At 53.5% G+C, this 22,242-nt stretch overlaps 6 protein-coding genes across 6 annotated transcripts; 3 read left to right on the forward strand and 3 right to left on the reverse strand.

The window, feature by feature from the left end:
• The first annotated feature begins 1,048 nt into the window (after positions 1–1,048).
• On the forward strand, positions 1,049–6,450 carry CHS3_2 (Chitin synthase, class 3). Its single transcript, XM_062907818.1, has 3 exons — positions 1,049–2,043; positions 2,128–5,375; positions 5,438–6,450. Exons 2-3 carry the CDS (start codon positions 2,132–2,134, stop codon positions 5,878–5,880), a joined length of 3,687 nt encoding a protein of 1,228 aa, XP_062770799.1. The 5' UTR covers positions 1,049–2,043; positions 2,128–2,131; the 3' UTR covers positions 5,881–6,450.
• A 742-nt stretch (positions 6,451–7,192) lies between these two features.
• On the forward strand, positions 7,193–11,886 carry QC763_112350 (uncharacterized protein). The gene is made up of 2 exons (XM_062907819.1): positions 7,193–10,018; positions 10,083–11,886. Exons 1-2 carry the CDS (start codon positions 8,927–8,929, stop codon positions 11,301–11,303), a joined length of 2,313 nt encoding a protein of 770 aa, XP_062770800.1. The 5' UTR covers positions 7,193–8,926; the 3' UTR covers positions 11,304–11,886.
• Positions 11,887–11,910: 24 nt separating this feature from the next.
• QC763_112360 (uncharacterized protein) lies at positions 11,911–14,824 on the reverse strand. Its single transcript, XM_062907820.1, has 5 exons — positions 14,326–14,824; positions 13,944–14,192; positions 13,854–13,879; positions 13,412–13,795; positions 11,911–13,350 (listed from the first exon to the last, which is right to left on the reverse strand). Exons 2-5 carry the CDS (start codon positions 14,030–14,032, stop codon positions 12,251–12,253), a joined length of 1,599 nt encoding a protein of 532 aa, XP_062770801.1. The 5' UTR covers positions 14,033–14,192; positions 14,326–14,824; the 3' UTR covers positions 11,911–12,250.
• Positions 14,825–14,952: 128 nt separating this feature from the next.
• Positions 14,953–16,978, forward strand: HIS1 (ATP phosphoribosyltransferase (ATP-PRTase) (ATP-PRT); the record flags this gene model as incomplete). Its single annotated transcript, XM_062907821.1, is given in 5 exon segments — positions 14,953–15,113; positions 15,126–15,406; positions 15,583–15,916; positions 15,976–16,545; positions 16,602–16,978. 3 exon segments carry the CDS (start codon positions 15,748–15,750, stop codon positions 16,976–16,978), a joined length of 1,116 nt encoding a protein of 371 aa, XP_062770802.1. The 5' UTR covers positions 14,953–15,113; positions 15,126–15,406; positions 15,583–15,747.
• Positions 16,979–17,045: 67 nt separating this feature from the next.
• Positions 17,046–20,313, reverse strand: SRC1 (inner nuclear membrane protein enriched at telomere/subtelomere region). Its single transcript, XM_062907822.1, has 2 exons — positions 18,348–20,313; positions 17,046–18,225 (listed from the first exon to the last, which is right to left on the reverse strand). Exons 1-2 carry the CDS (start codon positions 19,910–19,912, stop codon positions 17,616–17,618), a joined length of 2,175 nt encoding a protein of 724 aa, XP_062770803.1. The 5' UTR covers positions 19,913–20,313; the 3' UTR covers positions 17,046–17,615.
• Positions 20,314–20,653: 340 nt separating this feature from the next.
• On the reverse strand, positions 20,654–22,057 carry QC763_112390 (uncharacterized protein; the record flags this gene model as incomplete). The annotated part of the gene is made up of 1 exon (XM_062907823.1): positions 20,654–22,057. The coding sequence occupies one exon, from the start codon at positions 22,055–22,057 to the stop codon at positions 20,654–20,656; it is 1,404 nt and encodes a 467-aa protein (XP_062770804.1).
• Positions 22,058–22,242: the final 185 nt, after the last annotated feature.

Genomic DNA, 22,242 nt, shown 5'->3' on the forward strand with positions numbered 1-22,242 from the left:
TGTCGGAGACATATACGTCGGTTGTACTCCAGTTGTAAGTTGTCGCAGATATATCGCGATGACGCCCATTCCATATCGTAACTTATGGCTTCTTCTTTCCTGGCTCATAGGAGACTTCTCAAAACCTGATATAGCCTCGTGATCTGAAACCTGGAAGCGGCAGCAAAACCTGGACGCGGGGGGATTGATCCCGGGAAAAGACTGCTCCTGCATCACACCCAGACCTAGATAAGCATGAAGAAGGCCACAGAACAGCAGAGCTCGACTTCCAGACTTCAAGCTGCTCCCGCCTTGGCCCGGTATCGTCGATGGAGGGGACGTCTCATGGGAAATAGTGCCAGAGGTTGTGTTTGGCTCACTGTACTTTTACCCCGCGTGTCTCTAACTCGAGGTTGGAGCGGAGCGTTCCGTGAACAGCCACCAGCCACCAGCCACCGGTCACTAGGTACCGACCACCGACCACCGGCATTCATGGCATCAACACCAAGTAAAATCATTGCAAGGAGAATTGTTGCTTTCGGTAGAGCTTCGCATGATGGTCGCAAGAGGGTAAGTGGCTGCATGGCATCGCATTCTTCAACATGCACGCTGTCGAGGGGCAGGCACAGGCTTAGATGCTGCTGATGTCAACCAAGGGTTTATTTTAGTGCGACACCACGCGGGCTTGATTGGTTGATCAGATAATGTGGGGCACATGGGCTTGGCGCCGCCTCTGGTGCAATCAAACGTTAAAGTTGCCAAAAATGCCAACACGAGAGCCTCCCTCCGAAGCCTAGCAGAGACAAACAACAACAACAACAACAACAACAACAAAGCAGGTTCTTGGATGTTGACGACTTTCTTGATTCTGTGACAAGTCTGCTTCCATGGCAACCCCCAGTTCGAGCACCATCCTCAACAAGATACACAGTTGTACACTATGCACAAATAATAGAATCCTGTTGTGATGACTGCGCCTGTATCCGTAACCTCTCGGGCAGCTTACTGATTCCATCTTGATCGCGACTAGTCCCCCTTTCATCTGGCAGAAGCGTGAGTTGAGGGTTCGTGCAATTTCCACTGGTCCCTCTGTCAGCGGGACATATGCATTATGCTAGTATAACCCTACCCCTCGACGATCTAAATTCCCCGCGTGCCTCAGCGCAGCAAGGGCCAGCCAAGGGCAGCCACAGTGAGAAAACATACGAGGTTTGTTGGAATGCACGGTGCCGGGCACTCCCCTTGCCTGAAATTGCAAGCAAAAGGAAATCAATCGCGACTCCCGATTCTCTTCCAGTTTCTCGTCAAGCCCTCAGAAGGCCCGCCTCACCTTTCGTCTTTCGTTTGGCTCTGTCACTTGTTTTGGTTGCTCAACCGCCAACCGCCAACCGCCAACCGCCATAAAGTCCGAGAGCTGCAGGGCCCAGCATCCAATTGCCTGCCATCCGATCCGCCTGCGTCGAATCTCCCACTTGCCAAAGATCGATCCGACGAGCTTTCGAAACGCCCGGTATTGGCGTGGGTTGTTTATCCTGCCGTTGTCCTGCCGTTTGAAACCCCAGCTGGATTCTACCGGACCGTCGTCGAGAGCTCTTCGTGCCTGTGTCCGTCTCTTTTAAGGGGGCCCCCTTTCCAACGGCCTTGGGAAGCTTAGGGGAGCAACAAGTCTGCGCCGCTTCCATCTTTTTACGGACCTCTTCCAACCTTGCTGCTGTTTATTTCTTGGCATCCCGGGCAGTTGATTTTTGGTGGCCAGCTGGCGCCCGCCATCTCCGTCTCCTGAGAAACCCAGCGCGTCCCCGCCCGCTGCAGTCGCAAGCAGTGGACACTGGCCAGAAGCTGGGCCGCCAATATAACCAAAATCCTGCCAGGCTCAGCCTCCCGTTTTTTTGACAACAAGTCTTGTGTAAGTTGTTTTCAATCGCAATGCAAGCACTTTTTGCAGTCCTGATCTCGAACGACATCGGGTTGTAATTTGTTGGCCTCCTCGACATTCGTCCCATTGTCCACAAGCTGCAAGTCCGTCCCCCGACGCGCTGGACAGCAGAACCCTTCCTGCATAGGGTGAAGTCCCCCGTCTGATCGCGCGTGCGGTTCGCGAGTCCACAATGATGGAATGCTTTGCTAACATTACTCTGCGCTTACCAGGACCATGTCCCTCCCCGAACGGCCGGGCGCGAAGCCCTCTTATGAGGAGCGTCACAGCTACCGGCACACGCCCTCGCGGCGCCAACGGCCGGCAGACATCGAGGCCGGGTACGTCCCGGTCGCCGGCCAGTCACACCATCAACGTGGGCCATCAGCCTCCTCCTTCGCCGAGACTATACAGTCTCCTAATACAGAAATAGAGAGAACCCCGTTATCGCCGACTGGCGATGCGCCACCTGCCCCCGAGTCTCCCTTTCAACGCAAACGCAGTCTTATCCGACCCGAACGAAACAGAATAGGCAAAGACCACCCAAACTACCACTACCGCAAACATGCCGCCAACATGGCTACCCTACCGTCCTCGACCGGCAACGATCCAATCGCCGAAGACTTGGAGGGAACCACCGACCTGTCCAACACTGGTTCCAGGAACGAGGAGACGCCGTCAGACGAATCGCCGCCGAGAAAGAAAAGGAACTCGAAACACCACCGCGATGCAGATGCGGAAAAGACGACCCGATCAAGACGGAGGTCGAGTGGGGCGAGGCACGGCAAAATCACCAAGGACGGCAAGGGAAACAAGAAGAAGAAGCATGTGGAGCAGATGAGTCCACCAAGTCTTTGGAACATCTACTGCGCCATCATCACGTTCTGGTGCCCAGGTTTTGTTCTGAAGTGCTTCGGGATGCCGGCTAAGGCCCAGCAGAGGGCTTGGAGGGAGAAGATGGGACTGATCAGCATCATCTTGTTTATTATGGGGGTTGTCGGTTTTCTCACCTTCGGCTTTACGCAGGTTGTCTGTGGCAAACCACCTCTCCGCTTGCGCGTGAACGAAGTTGGCGCGGGCTACATGATTTTCCACGGCTCCGCCTACGACCTTGCATCCTCACACCACCCTCCCGCCGAGGGCATTCCCCGCCGTCTTGATGGAAATGGCGCCAACGTCCTCTTCGATCTCCCCGAGAAGCACGGCGGAAAAGATGGCAGCTTCTTGTTTCAAAACGTCAATGGAAAATGCAAAGGGCTGATTAACCCCGCCCCTGGGTCTGACGTCCCTGTTGATGATGGCAATTTAGGCTGGTATTTCCCTTGCACGACTTTCAACCAGGATGGATCATCAAAGCCGAATACGACGATTCCGTATTATCTCGGCTACGCCTGCCACACCACCGCTCGCTCGAGAGATGATTTCTACCTGAAGCTGTCCGGTGCCGCCGATGTGTACTTTACCTGGGACGATATCAAGAATAGCTCTCGCAATCTTGTTGTCTACTCTGGCAATGTACTGGATCTGGATCTGCTCAACTGGTTCAACGATACACAGGTCACCTATCCTGACCGCTTCAAGGAGCTCAGAAACCGTGATTCGGCTGCAAACAAGGCGATTCGGGGCCGCGATATCACCCGTGCTTTCCAGTCGTCCGGTGACAAGCGGAATGCCGAATGTTTCGAGGAGCTCATCAAGGTCGGAACAGTCGATACGGACACTGTTGGATGCATCGCGTCCAAGGTTGTTCTGTATTGTTCGCTCGTGCTGATTCTTTCGGTTGTTCTCGCAAGGTTCGTTCTTGCTATTATTTTCCAGTGGTTTATAAGCAAAACCTACGGTGCGAGCAAGACCTCACAATCATCCGACCCCCGCAAACGGCAGCAACAGATCGAGGACTGGACGGAGGACATCTATCGGGCTCCACCGCGGTTCCCCGGCGAGGCTGGAAGCAGTGTTAACGGCTCTTCCGACCGTCAGAGCAAACGCAGCAGCACCTTCTTGCCTACTACCTCTCGTTTCTCAGCTGTGTATAGCGTAGACCGTTCCCAGCGCAAGTCCTCGGTCCCAACAACCATGGGAGTGCAGAGTGCCGCGGGTCAGCTCCTCAGCCCGAACGCTGTGTACCGGCATGGTAACGACAGCCGGTCCAGCTTCCTGAAATCCGACCCCTACACGTCTAACGGCACTCCCAGCGACCAAGGCTTTGGCCCTGGTGGGTTCAAGGAAGGATTCATTCACGAGCGTGTGGTTGCTCAACCGCCGTCCGACTGGATGCCCAATGGTTTCCCGCTCGCTCATGCGATCTGCTTGGTTACAGCCTATTCGGAGGGTGAACTTGGTATCCGCACAACTTTGGACTCGATCGCCATGACTGATTATCCCAACAGCCACAAGGTGATTCTCGTTATTTGCGACGGTATCATCAAGGGCAAGGGTGAACAATACTCGACTCCCGAGATCGTTTTGCGCATGATGAAAGACGAGGTCATCCCTCCTGATCAGGTCCAAGCCTTTTCCTACGTGGCGGTAGCCAGCGGCGCCAAGCGACACAATATGGCCAAGATCTATGCTGGATTCTACGACTATGGCGCCGATTCCATCATCCCTACCGAGAAGCAACAGCGTGTCCCCATGATGGTCGTGGTCAAGTGCGGCACCCCTGACGAAGCCGTGAAGTCAAAGCCTGGTAATCGCGGCAAGCGGGACAGTCAGATCATCCTGATGTCCTTCCTCCAAAAGGTTATGTTCGATGAGCGTATGACGGAACTGGAGTACGAGATGTTCAACGGCTTGTGGAGGGTCACGGGCATCTCTCCTGATTTCTACGAGATCGTTCTGATGGTGGACGCCGATACCAAGGTTTTCCCCGACAGTCTCACCCACATGATTTCTGCCATGGTCAAGGATCCCGATATCATGGGCTTGTGCGGTGAAACCAAGATTGCCAACAAGCGAGCAAGCTGGGTATCGGCCATCCAGGTTTTCGAGTACTTTATTTCGCATCATCTCGCCAAATCATTTGAATCGGTCTTTGGTGGTGTCACCTGTCTTCCCGGTTGTTTCTGCATGTACCGCATCAAGGCTCCCAAGGGAGCTCAAAACTACTGGGTTCCCATCCTGGCCAACCCTGACGTCGTTGAGCACTACTCGGAGAACGTCGTGGATACGCTTCACAAGAAGAACCTTCTGCTGCTTGGTGAAGATCGTTACCTCTCCACGCTCATGCTGCGCACCTTCCCCAAGCGCAAGCAAGTCTTCGTCCCCCAGGCTGTCTGCAAAACTACGGTTCCTGATGAGTTCATGGTCCTGCTTTCTCAACGTCGTCGCTGGATCAACTCGACCATTCACAACCTGATGGAACTTGTTCTTGTCAGAGATTTGTGTGGAACATTCTGCTTCAGTATGCAGTTTGTCGTCTTCATCGAACTCATCGGTACTCTTGTGCTGCCTGCCGCCATTGCCTTTACCTTCTATGTTGGTAAGTTGATCATAAGTACCTCTCTCCTATGGTTTATGCTGCATGCTAATGTCGTTGCTCAGTTATCATCTCGATCGTCAACTCGCCACCTCAGATTATTCCCCTCATTCTTCTTGGTCTCATTCTCGGCTTACCAGCTATTCTCATCGTCGTGACAGCCCATAGCTGGTCCTATGTCGTCTGGATGATCATCTATCTCTTCTCACTCCCCATCTGGAACTTTGTCCTCCCGACATACGCATTCTGGAAGTTTGACGACTTCTCGTGGGGTGACACTCGAAAGACGGCTGGCGAAAAGACGAAGAAGGCTGGCATCGAGTATGAGGGCGAGTTCGACAGCAGCAAGATCACCATGAAGAGGTGGGCCGAGTTTGAGCGCGACCGCAGAATCAGAGCCAACTATTGGGCATCAAGCGAGAACATTGCTGGCGGTAGCCAACAACAACCGCTGCAGGGGCATCCACACGGGCATGGGCCATATGACGACTACTATTCGGACGTGTAAAAAAACTACGGTTATGGCTTTTCTACCAGAGGTGTCGATTGTTGTTTGGACATGATTTTCATTTTCAGCGAAAAGAAGACTATTGATTTATAAAAGACGACTGCGATTGTTTGGCGGTTCGTCGGAGCAGCGTGATGGGGGGCTGTGTGATTTGCTTCTTTTTTGTTTGTGTATGGATGGGATTGGAGAGGAGAGCCCGATTGGGGAGGCTTGGTGTCAATTTTTGTGTGCTGTTTTCCCTATTGATTGAACCCTAAACCCCTAATCATCATCAACTGGAATTCATCACACTACTTTTTTCACCATTTTTTTTCTCTTTTCCTTTTCACGCTTTCCTTTGTATTGTCCCATGATATCCAGTTATTAGAGATGGGGGATATATACGGCGGTTCTTTTTGTCTTTTCTTTAACAAGAGGAGGCTTTAAAGATATCTGGTGGTTACGTCGTATGCTTTGAATGGCTTTTCCCAATTTTTTGGGGGGGGGGGGGTTGTGATGACTGGGGAGAGAGACGGAGAGGAGAGTTTACAAGTTTGGGTGAGTGTTTTGTATATAGGAAGTTCGAGAGGGAAGGGGGGGCTGTATCATGATGACGGCTTACTTTCTTTTTTAGTAAAAGGAGAGAGGCCCTTATAATTCAGAAGTTATATATCGAGGTTTTGTACCGGCTGGATGAGAGTGATTATTATGATGAATGTATGTGGATCATGTTTTTTCTTGCTCTTTGGGAATGAGAGAGCATTCATGAGAATATGACAAGGCAACCAACCAACCGTCAAGAGTTCGACAAATCTACTAGGGGGCACACAGCAGACATACATGACTTTCTTCCTCCACACACACACACACCAACCTCGGTATGATCTTCTACCGACATCAACCTCGGTGAAGCAGAATTCCTTTTTTCTTGTTAAATATGGGTTGTGGTGTGTTATTGGGTGAAATCCTTCCCCGTGGCGGAGGGTCAGTCATTACGGGCTTTCCATGTTAGACGGGTATGTATGTATGTATGTAGAGAGAGGTTTTGGTGGGTGTTGGTGGCGGGTTATTGGGTGGGAAGAGAGAGAGAAAAAGTGTGTGTGTGTGGTGGGGGGTGATACAGAATAGGGAGGGGGTTTTATTGGTGTAACGTTGGTCAAGATGTAGTCAGCTCATCAGATGTTTTCGAAATACGGTCGGTAGGTGTGTATATGTACTTTGGCGGCTGTTGTTTTACCTGCCTGACCTGGATGGGTAGGTGGGCTGGTGACAGGAGTAGTATGGACTGGGCTGTGTAGTGCGCGGTCAAGATCTGCTGTTGAGGTAGGTGGGTGTTTTTGTAAGGCTGGCAGCAGCAGCCCTTTTGCAAAGTTTATGATAGAGTATGGTTGTAATGGGGGTTGGCTTACGGGGGAATGGTCCGATAGGAGGGGGACTGGCTGTGTGTGTGTGTTGCTCGGCTGTTCCGTTCAGGTTGGATCAGTCAGCTATTATTGTGTGTATTTGTGGTGTGCGAGTGAGTGTATGTGTCTGATGTATCGATTTCTGATTGAGCGAGAGACGTGAGATTTGGATAAGCCATGTCCTGCTTTCTTGAAGGTTAAGCGAATCCGAGACAGGCCGGCGGTAACATGAGATAGGTGAAGAGAAATGGATGTCGAGGTTCACAATCGAAACCGGAATGGAAAAGAGGGTGGCCGCGGTTCCCGCACCGGTGAAGAATTCGTCATGTTATGGGCATCTGGGAGTGTGAAATATGACCAGTCAGACTTCTCGGGATTCGTGGAGGAGACGATGGGAGTTCACACACACCGACCAGAAAGGGGGATGGGTGCATGACCAGGCTCGATTGGGGTGAGCAGTGTGCGGTGCCGAATCTTGAATCAGGAAGTTGGCGCATGAAGAGAGATGGGGACGGGAGGCAAAATCTGAAGACTGGGGGAAAGGGGAACGATGCAAAGAAGCATGCACGACGACGAGTTTGGGAGATGCGAGGCGACGGATTCTGTCAGGAAACAACATGAGATGGATGAGGGGATAGGAGCACGCCCCCCTCGGGTCCTTGGAGATGAGGCATGATGAGCTCGAGCGTGCACCCCGCATGCAGCTCTTTCGTTGCCCAAAACCCAGATGGGAGAGAGCTGGGTCTTGCGGGCGAACCAGATCCCATATTCCGACTCGAGGGTGGCTGGCGACATGGCCCGGCACGGGAGGATGATGCAGCGAACCGAGGGGGGATACCTATGTATGGAGTAATTCTTGTTCCTGTTTCTTGTTTTCTTTTTGCGGCTGGTTTTGAGAGAAGAACAGGTAGGCAGAGTTGAATGTTTACCTGACTGAGAAGCATGAGGTAGTAGCGTAACAGGCTGCAGGGCTAAAACAATAGAAGTGTTTCCTTTGTCTGTTCTGAATGTGTCAAGAGCTGCTCAATATCCCCCAAAACGCACAACCCGGTCCCCGCAGAGCGGCCACTCAGTGCGCATCCCGCTCTCTCCCGCCCCGCCCCATCCTTCCCACCCCCCACCCCACCCCACCCCACTGGTTGTGTGTTGTTTTAACAGCAACCCAACTGGCCAGGGGAGACGGGGCCCCGGCACCTGCAACCTGAACCTGAACCTGAACCTCACTCAACTCAGTTCGCTCACAACTCACACGCGGCACCTCACTTACAACGAACCATCTCATATTTTGGTGGGAAACGCCCTCAGACAGCCGAGGACGCCATCGACGACTTGATCGACGCACACATGCAGCTGCCACACGTCCCAGGGTTCCAATCGAAGCCAGCAGAAGCACTCAACGCCCCCCACCTCGGTGAGCGTGAATCTTGAGGCTAGGGTCCTGGGTCTGCCGCTGGACCCGCCCATCCTCCCAGTTGGCCGAAAAAGCAACAAGACACTTGCAGCAGCAAAAGTGAGAAAAGTGAGAAAGTGAGATCAGAAAAGACAAAGAAACGACACGGCAGAAGCAAAGGCAGCTGCTGGCGTCTGTCCGATGCACCCCAGGTGACCACGCCTTGCTCCCAACCCTCAAAACCCAAGACGGCGCGCCATCCACTCTGGCAGCCATGCGGCCTCGAAAATCCATTTTGGGCACTGCTTCCTCACCTACCCAACCCCGCAGGCTTGGGAGTCTCATCAACCAGACCTTTGTCTCTCTTGCCCAGTCCACCGAGCCTTTCCAGGCCACTATTGCTTTTCCATCAACCAGTCACTATACCTCTCGCCCAGAGTTGACCACCACATACGCCCCTGACGAGGCAGACGACGAGGGAGAGGACTCGTCCTATGACTTGGACGAGGAAGACGACGGGGACGGAATCTATCTTGATGAGGAAGACGACGACGAAGACGACAACAACGGGGACCACAGCTCGGACAACTACCTGGACGAGAACCTATGTTATAACGACCCATATAACTTTCCTGTTCATAACCACCCACCACGGCCTTCAGACGTCCCACCCCATCCCGACCTGTATCTGTCCGAAGAGAGTGACTTCTCGGATGGTGCTGGAACCCCATTGGTGAATCACTATTCAGACGTCCTAAACCTGCTCTCTCACGACATGGATATTGAAAGCGCGAGCGATACCGACGCTGGGATCGAGTATTCGAGCCATGAAGAAGATGACGGGCTGGACAACAGCCCGCCCGGTTCCATCAGCGGTCCCGAGCCATCACTCCAGAGTGGCGATGATGTCTTTTATGATGGCCAGCCACCAGTAGAAACAACGATGGTTGATTACATGAGTGCGGTTTTATTCCATCCAATACCTCCACCAGCTCCCAACCCACCCATGATGCACCATGCGATGACAACTTGGTTCGAGGGTGACCACCCTGTTGCTCTCTCGAATCCCAACTCAGGGACCTTGAGGCCCAGCAATTACGGCCTGGGTGATTTTTTGCACAACTGGACACGACAGAGCAACCTGCTGCAAGGCTTGGTCCGCGGGCGAGCTCCATGGCCAGACAAAATCAAAGAATTTGTCTCCGCCGAGCCGACATGTGTCAAGCGCGATGATCTTCAGGGCGATATTTGCGACTTTCAGGGTGTCGACTGGGACGATATGGGGGTGCTGAGAAAAGAAGCACGGGAACGCCGGCTGCTCACTTACAACAACTATGTTAACATACCAGGCTCAGACAAGTGGACTGTGAGTACCCCATTTCCGCCGCTTCGTATTGACGATGAACTCCAAACTTACCTGGTGACCACAGCCCGATCTGCCTGATGTTATGCTTCCACAAAGGGAAAGCTTCTTTCGGTTCCGCCGGATGAATATCAGGCGTAATGTGAACTTGGCCCACTTTCAGCTTCGCTATCTGTTAGGAAGTACTTCGCGTTCACGGGTCTTTTATCCTAGCATCAACTCCATACAGCAACTAAATCCCATCTCGGGCGAAGCCCGCCCGATTGTGAAACTGAGCGACACCGCCGGATCACAGATATCAACCCTCATCGCCGACCATGGCGTCCTGGTGGCGGGTAGCTTTATTGGAGAGTATACCCTCCGCCATCTCGATTCGAATGAGCCCGAGAGCAAGGCCTGCCACACCGGAACTATCACCACCCATCTCAGTGGTATCACGAACCATGTCCAGGTCCACCAGGCGCGGTCATCCTCGTCGCCGTTGGCAGCTTTCGCCTCAAATGACATGGTGTTCCGGACGCTGGACATCGCTACTGAGACTTGGCTTTCTTGCGAGAACTTTGATTTCCCGTTGAACTGCACAGCGCTGTCACCAGACAAGCGGTTGCGTGTCATGGTGGGCGACACGCTAAACGTGACCATCACAGCGGCTGAATCAACACTTCCAGACGGCAAACCAGAGGTCCTCCGTGAACTTTCGGGCCACCACGATTTCGGCTTCGCCTGTGACTGGGCGGACGACGGCTGGACCATCGCCACGGCATTCCAAGACAAATCTGTCAAAATATGGGATGCCAGGTACTTGACCGACAGCTCAGGCGCCTCGGTTCCCCTCTGTACGATTCGAATGCAGATGGCCGGGGCGAGAAACTTGAGATTCTCGCCAGTGGGAAGCGGCAAGAGAGTCCTCGTGGCGGCCGAGGAAGCCGACTTTATCAACATCATCGATGCCCAGACGTTCCGCTCCAAGCAGACGTTGGATGTGTTCAGCGAAATCGGCGGTGTAACTTTTGCAAACGGCGGTCAGGATCTAATGGTCTTGTGCTGTGACCGTGATCGTGGAGGGTTGCTGCAACTGGAACGGTGTGGGCTTGGAGACGAGTCAGTCTTCCAGGCGGAGGACGACAACGGTAAGCCAGTCCGTCTTGGAGAGCACCCTCTCCGGCATCACAGAGGCGGAAGCTATGACTGGCCCGAGTCCATGTTCACAGAAGACAGAAGAAGGAAAGAGAGCTCGACGAAGAGGTACAGGAAGGCGGCGGCGCAGTTCGATATCGAACCGTTCTGATTATAATATTCGCCCTGCCTTTGTTGGTTTAGAGACGGACTCATTTTGCATGATTCAAGTGGGTGACAGAAGGAAATAGCTTTTGGTGGAATGATACCTTGGACATTGACGGACGGTTGGCTGAGGACCTCGGCATTTTCACATATACGTTTTTTGGGGGGGTTTCTTTTTGGATGTTGTGCTTCTTCCTGTTTGTTATTGATGGGAAGAAATGAGGGGGTATGACGCAACGAAGTCCCATGTCGATGCTGTCTGAGCGTTCGGGGATCATTGAGCATGTGAGTGTTGAGCGGAAATCATCGATGGTTTTGGACGTGTAACGATAACAAGCCACCGTATCATATGAGAAGGCGGTTGGGGACTGAGGAAGCTGTGAGGAGTGAAGGCTAAGGCATAACATACTATACTATGCATCTGTACTTTCCACTTTTATTTTTCTATATTCCCACCGTTTCATTTTCTGTTGGCTTCACCATTCATCGGGCAATACCCCGTTTCTCTTTACTCAGTCTCACTCACACCTTTCTTCGGATACGTTTAAAGAGAAATACATATCAAGCGGCTGGTTCGCCGAGCAGTGTAACAGAGCAACTCATGGGGTTCATCAGACATGAGAAAAAAGTGCTAGGATACGATGTACAAGTCTGTGGTCTTGTTCATATGCAAATGCCCCCTATAGCAAGATTACAAAGAGATATCTCTCAGAAGAGAATGGAAAAGAAAACCCAACGACCACCACTGACCGAACCCTCTCCTCACGAAACCAACAACGGCAATAAACTAATAGGAAAAAAAAACATGCTATATATTATTTCAACCAACCCCCTCCCAAATTCAAACGCCGCGCTCGTGATAATCTCTACCCGAATGCCCATTTTTCTCCATTTCGAAACGAAACAACAACCCCTATTATCACCCCCTTGATACTACACCAACTGCTGCTGTTGTTACACATACCTCAACTTCTTCGTCACCACCGCCGCCACCAACGACCCCAACGCCCCCAAAAACATCGTCACGGCAATCGCGTTCGGCCCCGTCGGATCGGCCGTCTCGCTAGGGTGCGCCTCGTGCGCCAGCTCGGGGCTCTTCCCCGGCTCCAGCATCGCAAACACCATCCCGCTCATCAGCGTGCTAAGAAACTGGGGGATCGTGACATAAATGTTTAAGATACCGAAATAAACCCCGCTCAGGCCGCCAGATGAAGAACTACTCTCCTCGTCCAGCTTGCCCATCTCCAGCACCGAGACGTCCCGCATCTCAATATTTCTTGCTGTGGGGTCTGGCTGTCCGCTGAGTTTATTTACTTCGATTCCGAGAAAGGTCGTCGGCGCCCACCCGGCCACGCTCCAGGGGATGCCGCAGAGGGCGACGATCGCCGTGGCGAAGCGGAACGAGGTCGCGAACGGGGTGATAAACATTGCGCAGGCGAACATGATGTTCCCCGCGATCCAGGCGGTCAAGAGATCGGGTTTGTACTTGTTGAAGGTGTTGATCAGGGGGGCGATGCTGGCCGGGGGCCGGTGGGTGAAGCTCTTGTCTTCGGGGGCTTGGATCAGCGCCGGCAGGACCCAGGCGCTGATGAAGGAGACGGTCGAGTACACCGTCAGGGCTGTGCTGCCGATGCGGCCCATGTCGCCGAGGGCGTCGTCAGAGTTGCGGGTGTCGGCCGAGACGTCGTAGCGGAAGTACGTCTCGCCTACCCAGGTGCTGCTGTAGACGATGAAGGGGAACCAGCCGATCCAGGACCAGAAGACGGCGTTGCAGATGGCTTGGATGCGCGGTGGGAGGGTGAGGACTGTGGACCAGATCTGGCGGACGACTTTGAAGCGCACGTCAGTTTGGCGGGGGTCGTGGCGGACCGAGAGGAGGATTCGTTCGGTGACTGCCCAGCATGTTATGAAGGCGGTGGCGAGCATGCCCAGGGCGGCGATGACGGTGAGCTGTTTGAACTGGGTGTCTCCGAGTATTGGTCCGAAGATGCCGACCAGGTCGATTGCGCCCATGGCATAACCAATAATATGGCCAAGGGAACCCATTCGACTTGCTAAACAACGTTTTGTGTCAGTATCAGGGTGAGTTTTGCGTTTGGTGATGTTCAGGCTTACCCCAGGCAGCACCGGTTTGCTGTTTGGATATTGGGAGTGTGTCTACCACTAAACTCCTGCCGCAAGACATGACGGCATTAATGGAGAAATCAACCGAGTACAACGAAAGGACAGCAAGCACAATGGTCATCAGTTGTGCAGTGTCCTTGTCACTAATGAAGAAATCCACAATCTCCTTGGTGAAGCCCAACGCAAGTAAACTGCCGGACACGATGAAAGACCCTATAACGATGATGGGCCGCCGCCTCCCCCATTTCGACGTCGATTCATCAGCTACAACACCGATAATGGGCTGAACTATCAGCCCCGATAATGGCCCCGCGACCCAAACCAGAGATGTCTGCCCCTTTGATAGTCCGAGTGAGAGGAGGTATGGGGTACAATCTGTGCAAGAAGGCTGTCAGTACACCATTGAATGAAAACTTATATGGGTATATCTTACAAGTCATTTCCACTCCCCATGTGAAGCTATATGTAAACCGTTGGTCAGCAATTCAACTCTCCCCCAGAGGTGGATAGACCATCTACTAACGTGATGCCAATGGATACGCATGTCAATAAGAACATGCGCATCGTCTCGGTGCTCCCCTTCACGCTTGGTTTCCCACTCCATGTCGACATGTTCGGGTCGGATTTCACGACGTAATGTAGTGTAGTCCCCTATCCCAACGCCCCACGTTGGCAGCCACAAACGGTCGGCGGCGTTGTGGAATCGTCACGCCGGCGTGCGCTATCCCTGCGCTCGTCGCCTGGCAAGAATTGGATGCGATTAACGAATATGCTGTTCGAGAAAGGCGCCCTGTGTTAGCATCCTATGTCCGCTTAACCTAAGACCTCGGGGGTTCGGTCATGTTTGCGCCGAAGCAACAAGGCGGTGTCTATCTTCCCGAGACCACGATAGGATTATCTCTCACCATCTAGCATCAATCAAGCCTCGCAAATTTGCGCGAGCTTGAAAGAAAAGGGCTCGGTATCTATTTGCACTCGGATCAAGGTCGCACAATGTGTCTCGTTTCGGGCTGGCACAGTTGCAATTCGCGGGCAATGGCTCCGTGGGTTGGTGGATGGTCAACTTTCGCGGCGCATACGGTAAGAATTAAAGCAATAGCGAGCGTGTGTGGGCAAGAAGAATTATGTCTGAGACAAAAGCAAAGAGAGAAAAAAAGACTTGGAACCGAGATGTGTCGTGATCTTTTTGCTGTTGCTCTCTCCAGTTGGATCGCATCCACGCCGTGCGCCAAGAAGGGCAGAGCTGTGTAACACTGGCCCTTGACTAAGACAAACCACCCAAAATAGGGGGGAGGTGACGTACCAGAGCCCGAGCGGACAGGGGTCTTATAGGGCAGCTCTTGGCTATCGTTTCAATCCTCATCTTATCGCATCTTGAACTTAGGTAAACTTACATAAGAAATGCGACAGTGAAGAACATGGTGAATCTAGAACGACCGCTAGCGCATGTTGGACGACATGCAGAGATCTGGCTCCAACTATTGCTCTGCTCGCTACTACTATTATATTTGTATGAAGTAGCTGTCGTGAGACGTTACTAGCCAACAGAGACTTGACCTGCGACCAGATGACGTTGCGCCAACTCCTAGCCTTCTACTCAGCCGTGATAGTCCACAACGGCGGAAACTCAATTCTTACACAGATATAAGATGTTGACATATCGTTGCCTACCGGTACCAAACGCTTTCCCAATGTGAAACCCCAAAGCCGATGCCGTGGTGGATGCTCTTCGGTGGATGCCGCCCCCACACGGGAGGGTCGGGTTCAAAGGCTGGCACCGAGCTACCCCACCATTCTCTGACGAGGGGCACCAGTAACGGCGCTCCGATTCAGGAACGTGGATTTGGGTGGTGGGAGGAGAAAAATCAGGCCGGTGACTCGACCAAGAGATATGGGGACTCATTGCGGACCCAAACATGCCGCACTAGAACATAGAAGTACAGTACAGCCCAATCAGTACATCCCAGTCCATCTCTCTATTCCTAGGTGTGTGTGTCAGTGTTGTGCGTTTTGCGCGTTCCCCGTCCTAGTCATTCTGGCTTCTCGATATTTCACCCCGCCATCACCACTGTCCCTATCGTGTGTCTAGACCCCCTTCCCCAATCTTCTGCAGCACCCTTCTCCATACATGAGAACCTCATTGACTGACCCATACTCAAAAGTGAACGTCTTCTCCTGCAGTCTGCCGCTGTACACCCCGCGCAATCCCACATTGAAGTTACCCTGGACCCCCCCCCCCAGGCCGGCCGTTACCCTCTCTTCCTGTTTGGTAAACCACCCTACCCTTCCCTTTCCAGCGCATATTAGGAGCCACGTCCCCAGTCAGTATGGATTTGGTAAACAGGTTGGTTTTTCCATCCCCTCCATCCCCTCTTCTTTGTGCTGTCCTGTCTGGTTTGGCTTGCGCCAGTTTCTTCCCCATATATATCATGCCTCCACCAGAGCTGATCAGTCTCAACAGCCTAGAAGGCCGTCTGCTCTTCGCAGTTCCTAAGAGTACGCGCCTCCCTTCTCCCCTCCTCTAACCTCCCACCCATATTGACACCTCCGAAAAGAGGGTCGTCTCCTCCAAGCAGCCCTCAACCTCCTCGAAGGCGCCGACATCCAGTTCAAGCGCGAGAACCGCCTCGACATCGCCCTCGTCAAGAACCTCCCCATCGCCCTCGTCTTCCTCCCCGCGGCCGACATTCCCACCTTCGTCGGCGAGGGCCGCGTCGACATTGGCATCACGGGCTATGACCAGGTCCAGGAGCACGACGCCGGCGTCCGCGCCATCGCGCGCGCCCGCCGCATGAGCAACGAGTGGTCCCCCAAGGACGAGAAGCCCCGGGGCTGCGACACCATCCTCGACCTCGGGTTCGGCTCCTGCAAGCTCCAGATACAGGTCCCGGCCAAGGGGGAGTACCAGACGGGCAAGGACCTGATCGGGAAGAACATCGGCACCAGCTTTGTCCACCTCGCGTCCGAGTACTTTGCCAGGTTGGAGCTCGAGCAGGAGGGCATCAAGGTCGACAGCACGGCCAGCTACGCCGGGAGGAAACTCAGGACGAAGATTATTGAGTTGAGCGGGAGTGTCGAGGCGGCGTGCGCGTTGGGTGTGGCGGATGGTATTGTTGATCTTGTCGGTATGCTTATTTTCTCTCCCATGTTTATTCTTCCCCTTACTAACCCCCCTCAATAGAATCCGGCGAAACAATGAAAGCCGCCGGTCTCAAAGCCATCGAAACCGTGGTCGAAACCTCGGCCATCCTCATCAAGTCAAAGGCCCCCTCCAACCCAGCCATGGTCGACCTCATCGCCGCCCGCATCAACGGCGTCATCACGGCCCAAAAGTACGTCCTCTGCCAGTACAACGTCCCCCGCGCCCAGCTCGTCGACGCGACAAAGGTCACCCCCGGCAAGCGCGCCCCCACCGTCACCTCCCTCGAGGAGGACGGCTGGGTCGCCGTCAGCGCTATGGTCGAGAAGAAGCGGATCGCGCCTGTTATGGACGACCTCACCAAGGTTGGCGCGACGGATATTCTTGTTTTGGACATTCACAACACCCGTGGGAGCTGAGTGTGACGATGGAGGCAGAAAAAGGACTGTCAGAAAAGGGGGTCGGGGTTTGGGGATACATAAAAAATTGATACCTGTAAGAGTTTTTCTGATCTTGGTTGAGATCTTTGCAATGTTGGGTGTAAAAACTCTTTGGATTTTGTGAAGGCTATCTACCTATACATGTATGGGTCTTCTGATACCCCCGGCTAGCGACCGTTTGGCAGTCTCGTAGAGAGTCCGTTACCCCTGAATAAAGTCATGACTTGGATAGAGAAAAAGGAATGATACGCGGTATGGAACGCAATTACAAACAGACACAATATCAGTCTTGCGAGATCCTCAGGTCCAGTTGCCGAAAGAGAGAATGGGGGATATATCAAGGAAAATAACACGACCCCCTCACAAACGCCATTGTTTCTTTCCCATAAAAGACCAAAAGACCACACACCAAAGAAAATCAGAACCATTTCTTCCTCATTCATCAAGATCCCCACTACTGCGATAAGCAACAGATCTTTCTGTCTCTCCTATCTTACCTCGCTAGAGTCCTAACTCGGAATAAGGCCCCCCAAAACAAAAAGAAACATTAACAGTTTGTGGCAAAATAAATACAAATGAAAAAATATACGGGCGAAAGAAGAATAGAAAAGAAAGATCAGTAGATCGGCCTTCCCGGTCCCTCCTCCCACTTCCTGTGCGGCACAACCTCTTGCTCATCCTTATCCTTTACGCCAGGACTCCACGACACTCTCATGCTTTTTCTTCCCGACCTCCTCGCCGAACCCTCACCGTTGGCGATCCTGCTTGGCCCAATCCACTCCCAGGCACGACCGACTTCACCATTGTGACTCTCCCTCTGCCCGGTGCGAACATTGGCGTTTTGCTCAACCAGAGCACGAACCCGAGTCCACAGGCGCTCCCGGTCAGCCAGGCTGTGCATCGAGCGAAGCAGATCGTCCCTAAGGTTTGGCAAGAAAAGGAAGGCGTCCTCCTTCTCATCCTCAAAAGCGAGTTCCTTCTGATTGGCGAGGCGATCAAGGACAACGTCAACCAGAGCCGGCACCCGCGCTGCCAGAGCGCGGTTCTTCTGGAAGCGGCGACGCCCATAAAGAATCGACAGTAGCGACATGATTAGTCCACCAATAGAGAGTCGATGTCTTGCCAGTCCGAGCTTCGCCGACCGCTGGATGGCGCACGTGAGCGGAAGGCCAGCGAGAGAGGTGGACGATAGGCTGGTGGTAGGAAAGCCTCCGGCACTTCCGGTTCTACAGGTCCAGCCACGGGTCTGGTTAGTCAAGATGTGTCAGATACCAAGAAATATGTAACACGACAGCCGCAGAACAAGAGGGACTCCATGCTGGTTGTACAGGAGCCGGGCAAAACTTACACATTTTCATCGCTGTAGACTTCCACTTCACCCCGAGACTTGACCTCTCCAATCGCGGCAACCCAAAGGTCGTCAAACTCATCAGCGGCCATTCTCTTGCTCCGCTTTTGGCTAAGAATTTGTTTAAGCTCCGCTTCGTCGATCGACGGGCTGTCCAATGGCTGCCCCTCTGGCTCGAGAGGTTCACCGCACTCGTACTTGGCCCTTCGATCCCGCAGCTCCTCGACAGCCTTGTCTGCAACAGCCTGAACACGGCGAACCTTCTCTCCATCTGGCTCACAAGTGGGAGGCAGTGGGATGACTCCGCCGAGGGAAAGCGGGTGAGGCTTCAGGAGAAAGTCGGGCTCACAGCGAGCAGTGAAGTCCTCGTAGCAGTAGGCGTGTGGAGGGCAAGGCTCGCATTGGGGTTCAATATAGGTGAAGACCCACTCAGGAACCTGAATATCCTCGATATCGAAACGGGAGGCAACCTCTGACGCCCACTCTGGGATCCGAATAGTCGACGGAATAAGTTCGGTAGGCTCCCGGCCCAAGCCACAGTATCCCACCGCAACCTTCTCTTGCCTGTACCAAGCAGCATAGGCGACAAGGAGTGTGGTAAATAGAACCCAGAATGGTGTCGACAAGCTCGACTTCTTCTTGGGAGGAGGTGGCTGCCGAGCAAGAGCGAGCTGAGGATTGGCAGCCTCCTCCTGCATGAGAGCCAACTGTTCATCAGGAGTGAACTCCTCCCCAGTTTCCATCTCTGGTGTCTGAGCCCTGTAGTTGGCAGCAGGTATCTCAAACGTTCGGCTGATTGTAGATGGTGCGGGAGTGCCCCCAAACACGGGGCCGTCCGTCTGACGGCGAGAGGTCGAAGGCGTGACGAATTGCTGTCTCCTCACAGAGTCAAACCCTGACGTCTTGCGACGATGCGAGGGCGTCTTGATCGCTGTTGCGGGAGTGTTCGCCCCACTCTGGAACGGGTTATCACTGCTGAACACGCTCTCCGTCTCTGGCGTACGCTTGAAAAAGTTATCGCGTTGATCCGGCTCTGCCTTGGGTGTCTTGAAAGGAGTTTCGCGGGTAATGGTCCGAGGTGGCTCAGGCTCGGCGGCAGTCTCGGCGTCGGAAAACGATGGTGGTTGCGCGCTGACGGAGCGCGATGTCCTCTTCCGAGGGCTGCTGGCCCGGTTTCGCGCAGGCGTCACCACAGGAAGGTGCTCTGGGTCTTCCGACTCGCGCTTGATCCTCGTAGGCTTCCTTGGCGACCTTGACCGACGCGACACCGAGGCTGGAGGTGGTGGCAGGTCCTCGTAGTCGTTGCCGAAATCAGTGCTGCTCGTGTGTACGGAATCAGCGTCGACAATACCGCGGCTCATCCGCTTGACACGAGCGCGTGCAGCAAGAATCTTCTTGGACTGCGGAAGCACCTGATCGACAAAGAGCTCGATCAGGTCTGACTTCTTTGCGGTCGATGGATATTGAACATTATAAGTGACCAGAATTGACCGCAGTCGCGGCACCGTCAACGACTTTGGATCGAAGTCCGGCTGCAGGTAGTCGACACTCTCAGTGTCGGACATGGCGGCGGTCGTCTCGTAGGGCGATGTGGCTGTAGATGGCAGTAATAGCAAATTCAAATCTAAAAGAAGGGTTGGGAAAGGGAAAGGCGAAGAAGTTGCGACCTGATAGGGAGAAGCTTATCGGCGGGTGCCTTGAGCTGCCTGCGCTTTGTCAGTTGCCAGAGAGCTGCTGCGACAGGTTGGTATGATTCTGTCAATGACGATGCATGCGGCCGATATACAGACAGGACCTGGAGTCGCGGAGCAAGCGAAGAGTTTCAGAAAACTGAGACACAAGGTGCTTCCCTTCTCTGGACAGATATGAATGAAACGAAGCGGGGGATAAGGAGAAAAAAAAGTTCACAGCTCCTGTTGAGGTTGCGAAGTGGGCTCGACGCATCAGTACACAATATACAAGGATGACGAAAGTGGAGTGCCAAGTTTGGTTGTCGGTGGCAACAGCTGGTGCTTTCACGTGGGGCAAAATCTGGGGTCAGCCATGTGTGGCTTAGCATCATCACTCGCCACTCTTGACATCGACAAGATGGTTCTGAATAGCTTCACTTTGCTCAAATGTGCAATATTGGTCAGATTTCCGGGATATTTTTGATTTTCTACTTTTGAGGTACCTCACCTAGCTTTATGAGACAAGAAACCAATTAAAATACTGATACCGCCTTCCAACATAATTAACATAACAACCCTAACCCCGAAAATATGGCCCTGAATTTCCCTTTCCATTGCCATGGTTGATTCATTCTGTTAAAGCACTTGAATTCTCTTGATCTCCCCAGTGCCCTTCTCCTTCTTCTTCTTGGGAACAACAATAAACAAGACACCGTCCTCCAGCTTTGCACTGATCCCATCCGCATCCACCCCCACATCACTGTTCTCCGTCTCCGCAGGCGACATCTTGATCTTCTTCTCGAACAACCCAACCGTCCTCTCCGCCCTAACCAGCCCCTTCAAAAACTCCTCATCTCCAGGCCTGTAGATCACCCCACTAACCACAAGTACACCTCTCTCCTTGTCCCAATGAACACCCACATCCCGCTTCTTCGCCCCCGGAACAGCAACGTGCACAGCCCAAGCATTGTTCGAATCAAACACATCCGCCGGCGGGCTGGCAGTCTCCTCTCCCGCAAACAACACCCCCTCCTCCCCTCCATTATTCTCCCCGTTGCTCTGCCCACCAGAGAAATACTCCCTCAGCCCCTTGGCCAAAGGGTGCTGTCCCATCACCCACCCCAAATTCCCCAACCCTCTCACCGCACTCCCGATATCAATCTGCGGCCCAGAAGCATGTCTCGGCCCACCGAAACCACCTCCCGGTCCAAAATGCGGCGCAAAAGGAGGTCTGCCGAATTCAGCCCCAAATCCATTTGGTCCGCTGCCCCATCCCCAAGAATTGTGTCTCCCGCCCCCAAACCCACGTCCGCAGCGACCCCTTCTTCCGGGCCCACCACGGCACCGACCTCGATGGCCGGGACCGGAAGAAGCAGAGGGGATGTCCTCAGGAGGATCAGGGTGCTCCCTCTCCTTTTCTTTCTCATCCTCAAAGGTAGTCGTAGTAGGGGTGTCGATCCCGTCTCTCAAGGTCGAGGTGCTCTTCATGTCGTCATCTTTCTCCGTTTCCTTCTCCCTTTCCCGAGCACGGTCGTATGCCCCCGTGAGGTCGTGCTCAGCTGCCCCGGCGGCGGCAGAGATGTCATACAGATCCTCTTCTACCTCTGGCTCACGGCGGGGATGGCTGTGGTTTCGACTGCGGGAGTGAAGACCATGGTGGCCTCCACGGCCGTGTCTATCGTGACGACCGGGATGGTGGTGATGCCCGTCGGGGTCGTCACCGGTGTCGTCATCAGAGCGAGGGCCAAGGGGCCCGCGACGGTGAGGAGGGGGAGGGTTGTGGGACATAGCCCAGGATGGGTTGAAGTTGAAGCCTTCGGGGCCACCGCCGAAAAATCCAAAGGGCGGGAAGGGAGGTTGGGCATTGATGCCTTCGTTACCCGGGCGAGTATTGGGAGGTGAGGTAGGGCCGGTGCCGCTGGGGGTCATGGAGCGGATAAAATTCCAGAAGCCTTCAGGGCCGTAGCCGGGAGGGGGAGGGGGAGGTCGGTTTCCTGGGGGAGGACGGCGACCTTGACCTTCTGGGCCACTGAAGGACATGTTGACTGACTGTGTGGTAATTTTTTTCCTGATGCTAAGGTAGGTAAGTAAGCAATGGGCGTAGGTGATAGCGAAGTGTGAAGTGATTGCAAAAAGGTATTCGACACGACGAGAAAGGGTGTCGAGTCGAGTTATATATACACTTCAGAGCTAGCTGTTAGCTGATTGCGTACACCCACTTACAA

Source organism: Podospora pseudopauciseta, chromosome 1 (assembly GCF_035222475.1).
Source record: "Podospora pseudopauciseta strain CBS 411.78 chromosome 1, whole genome shotgun sequence".
NCBI lineage: Eukaryota > Fungi > Ascomycota > Sordariomycetes > Sordariales > Podosporaceae > Podospora > Podospora pseudopauciseta.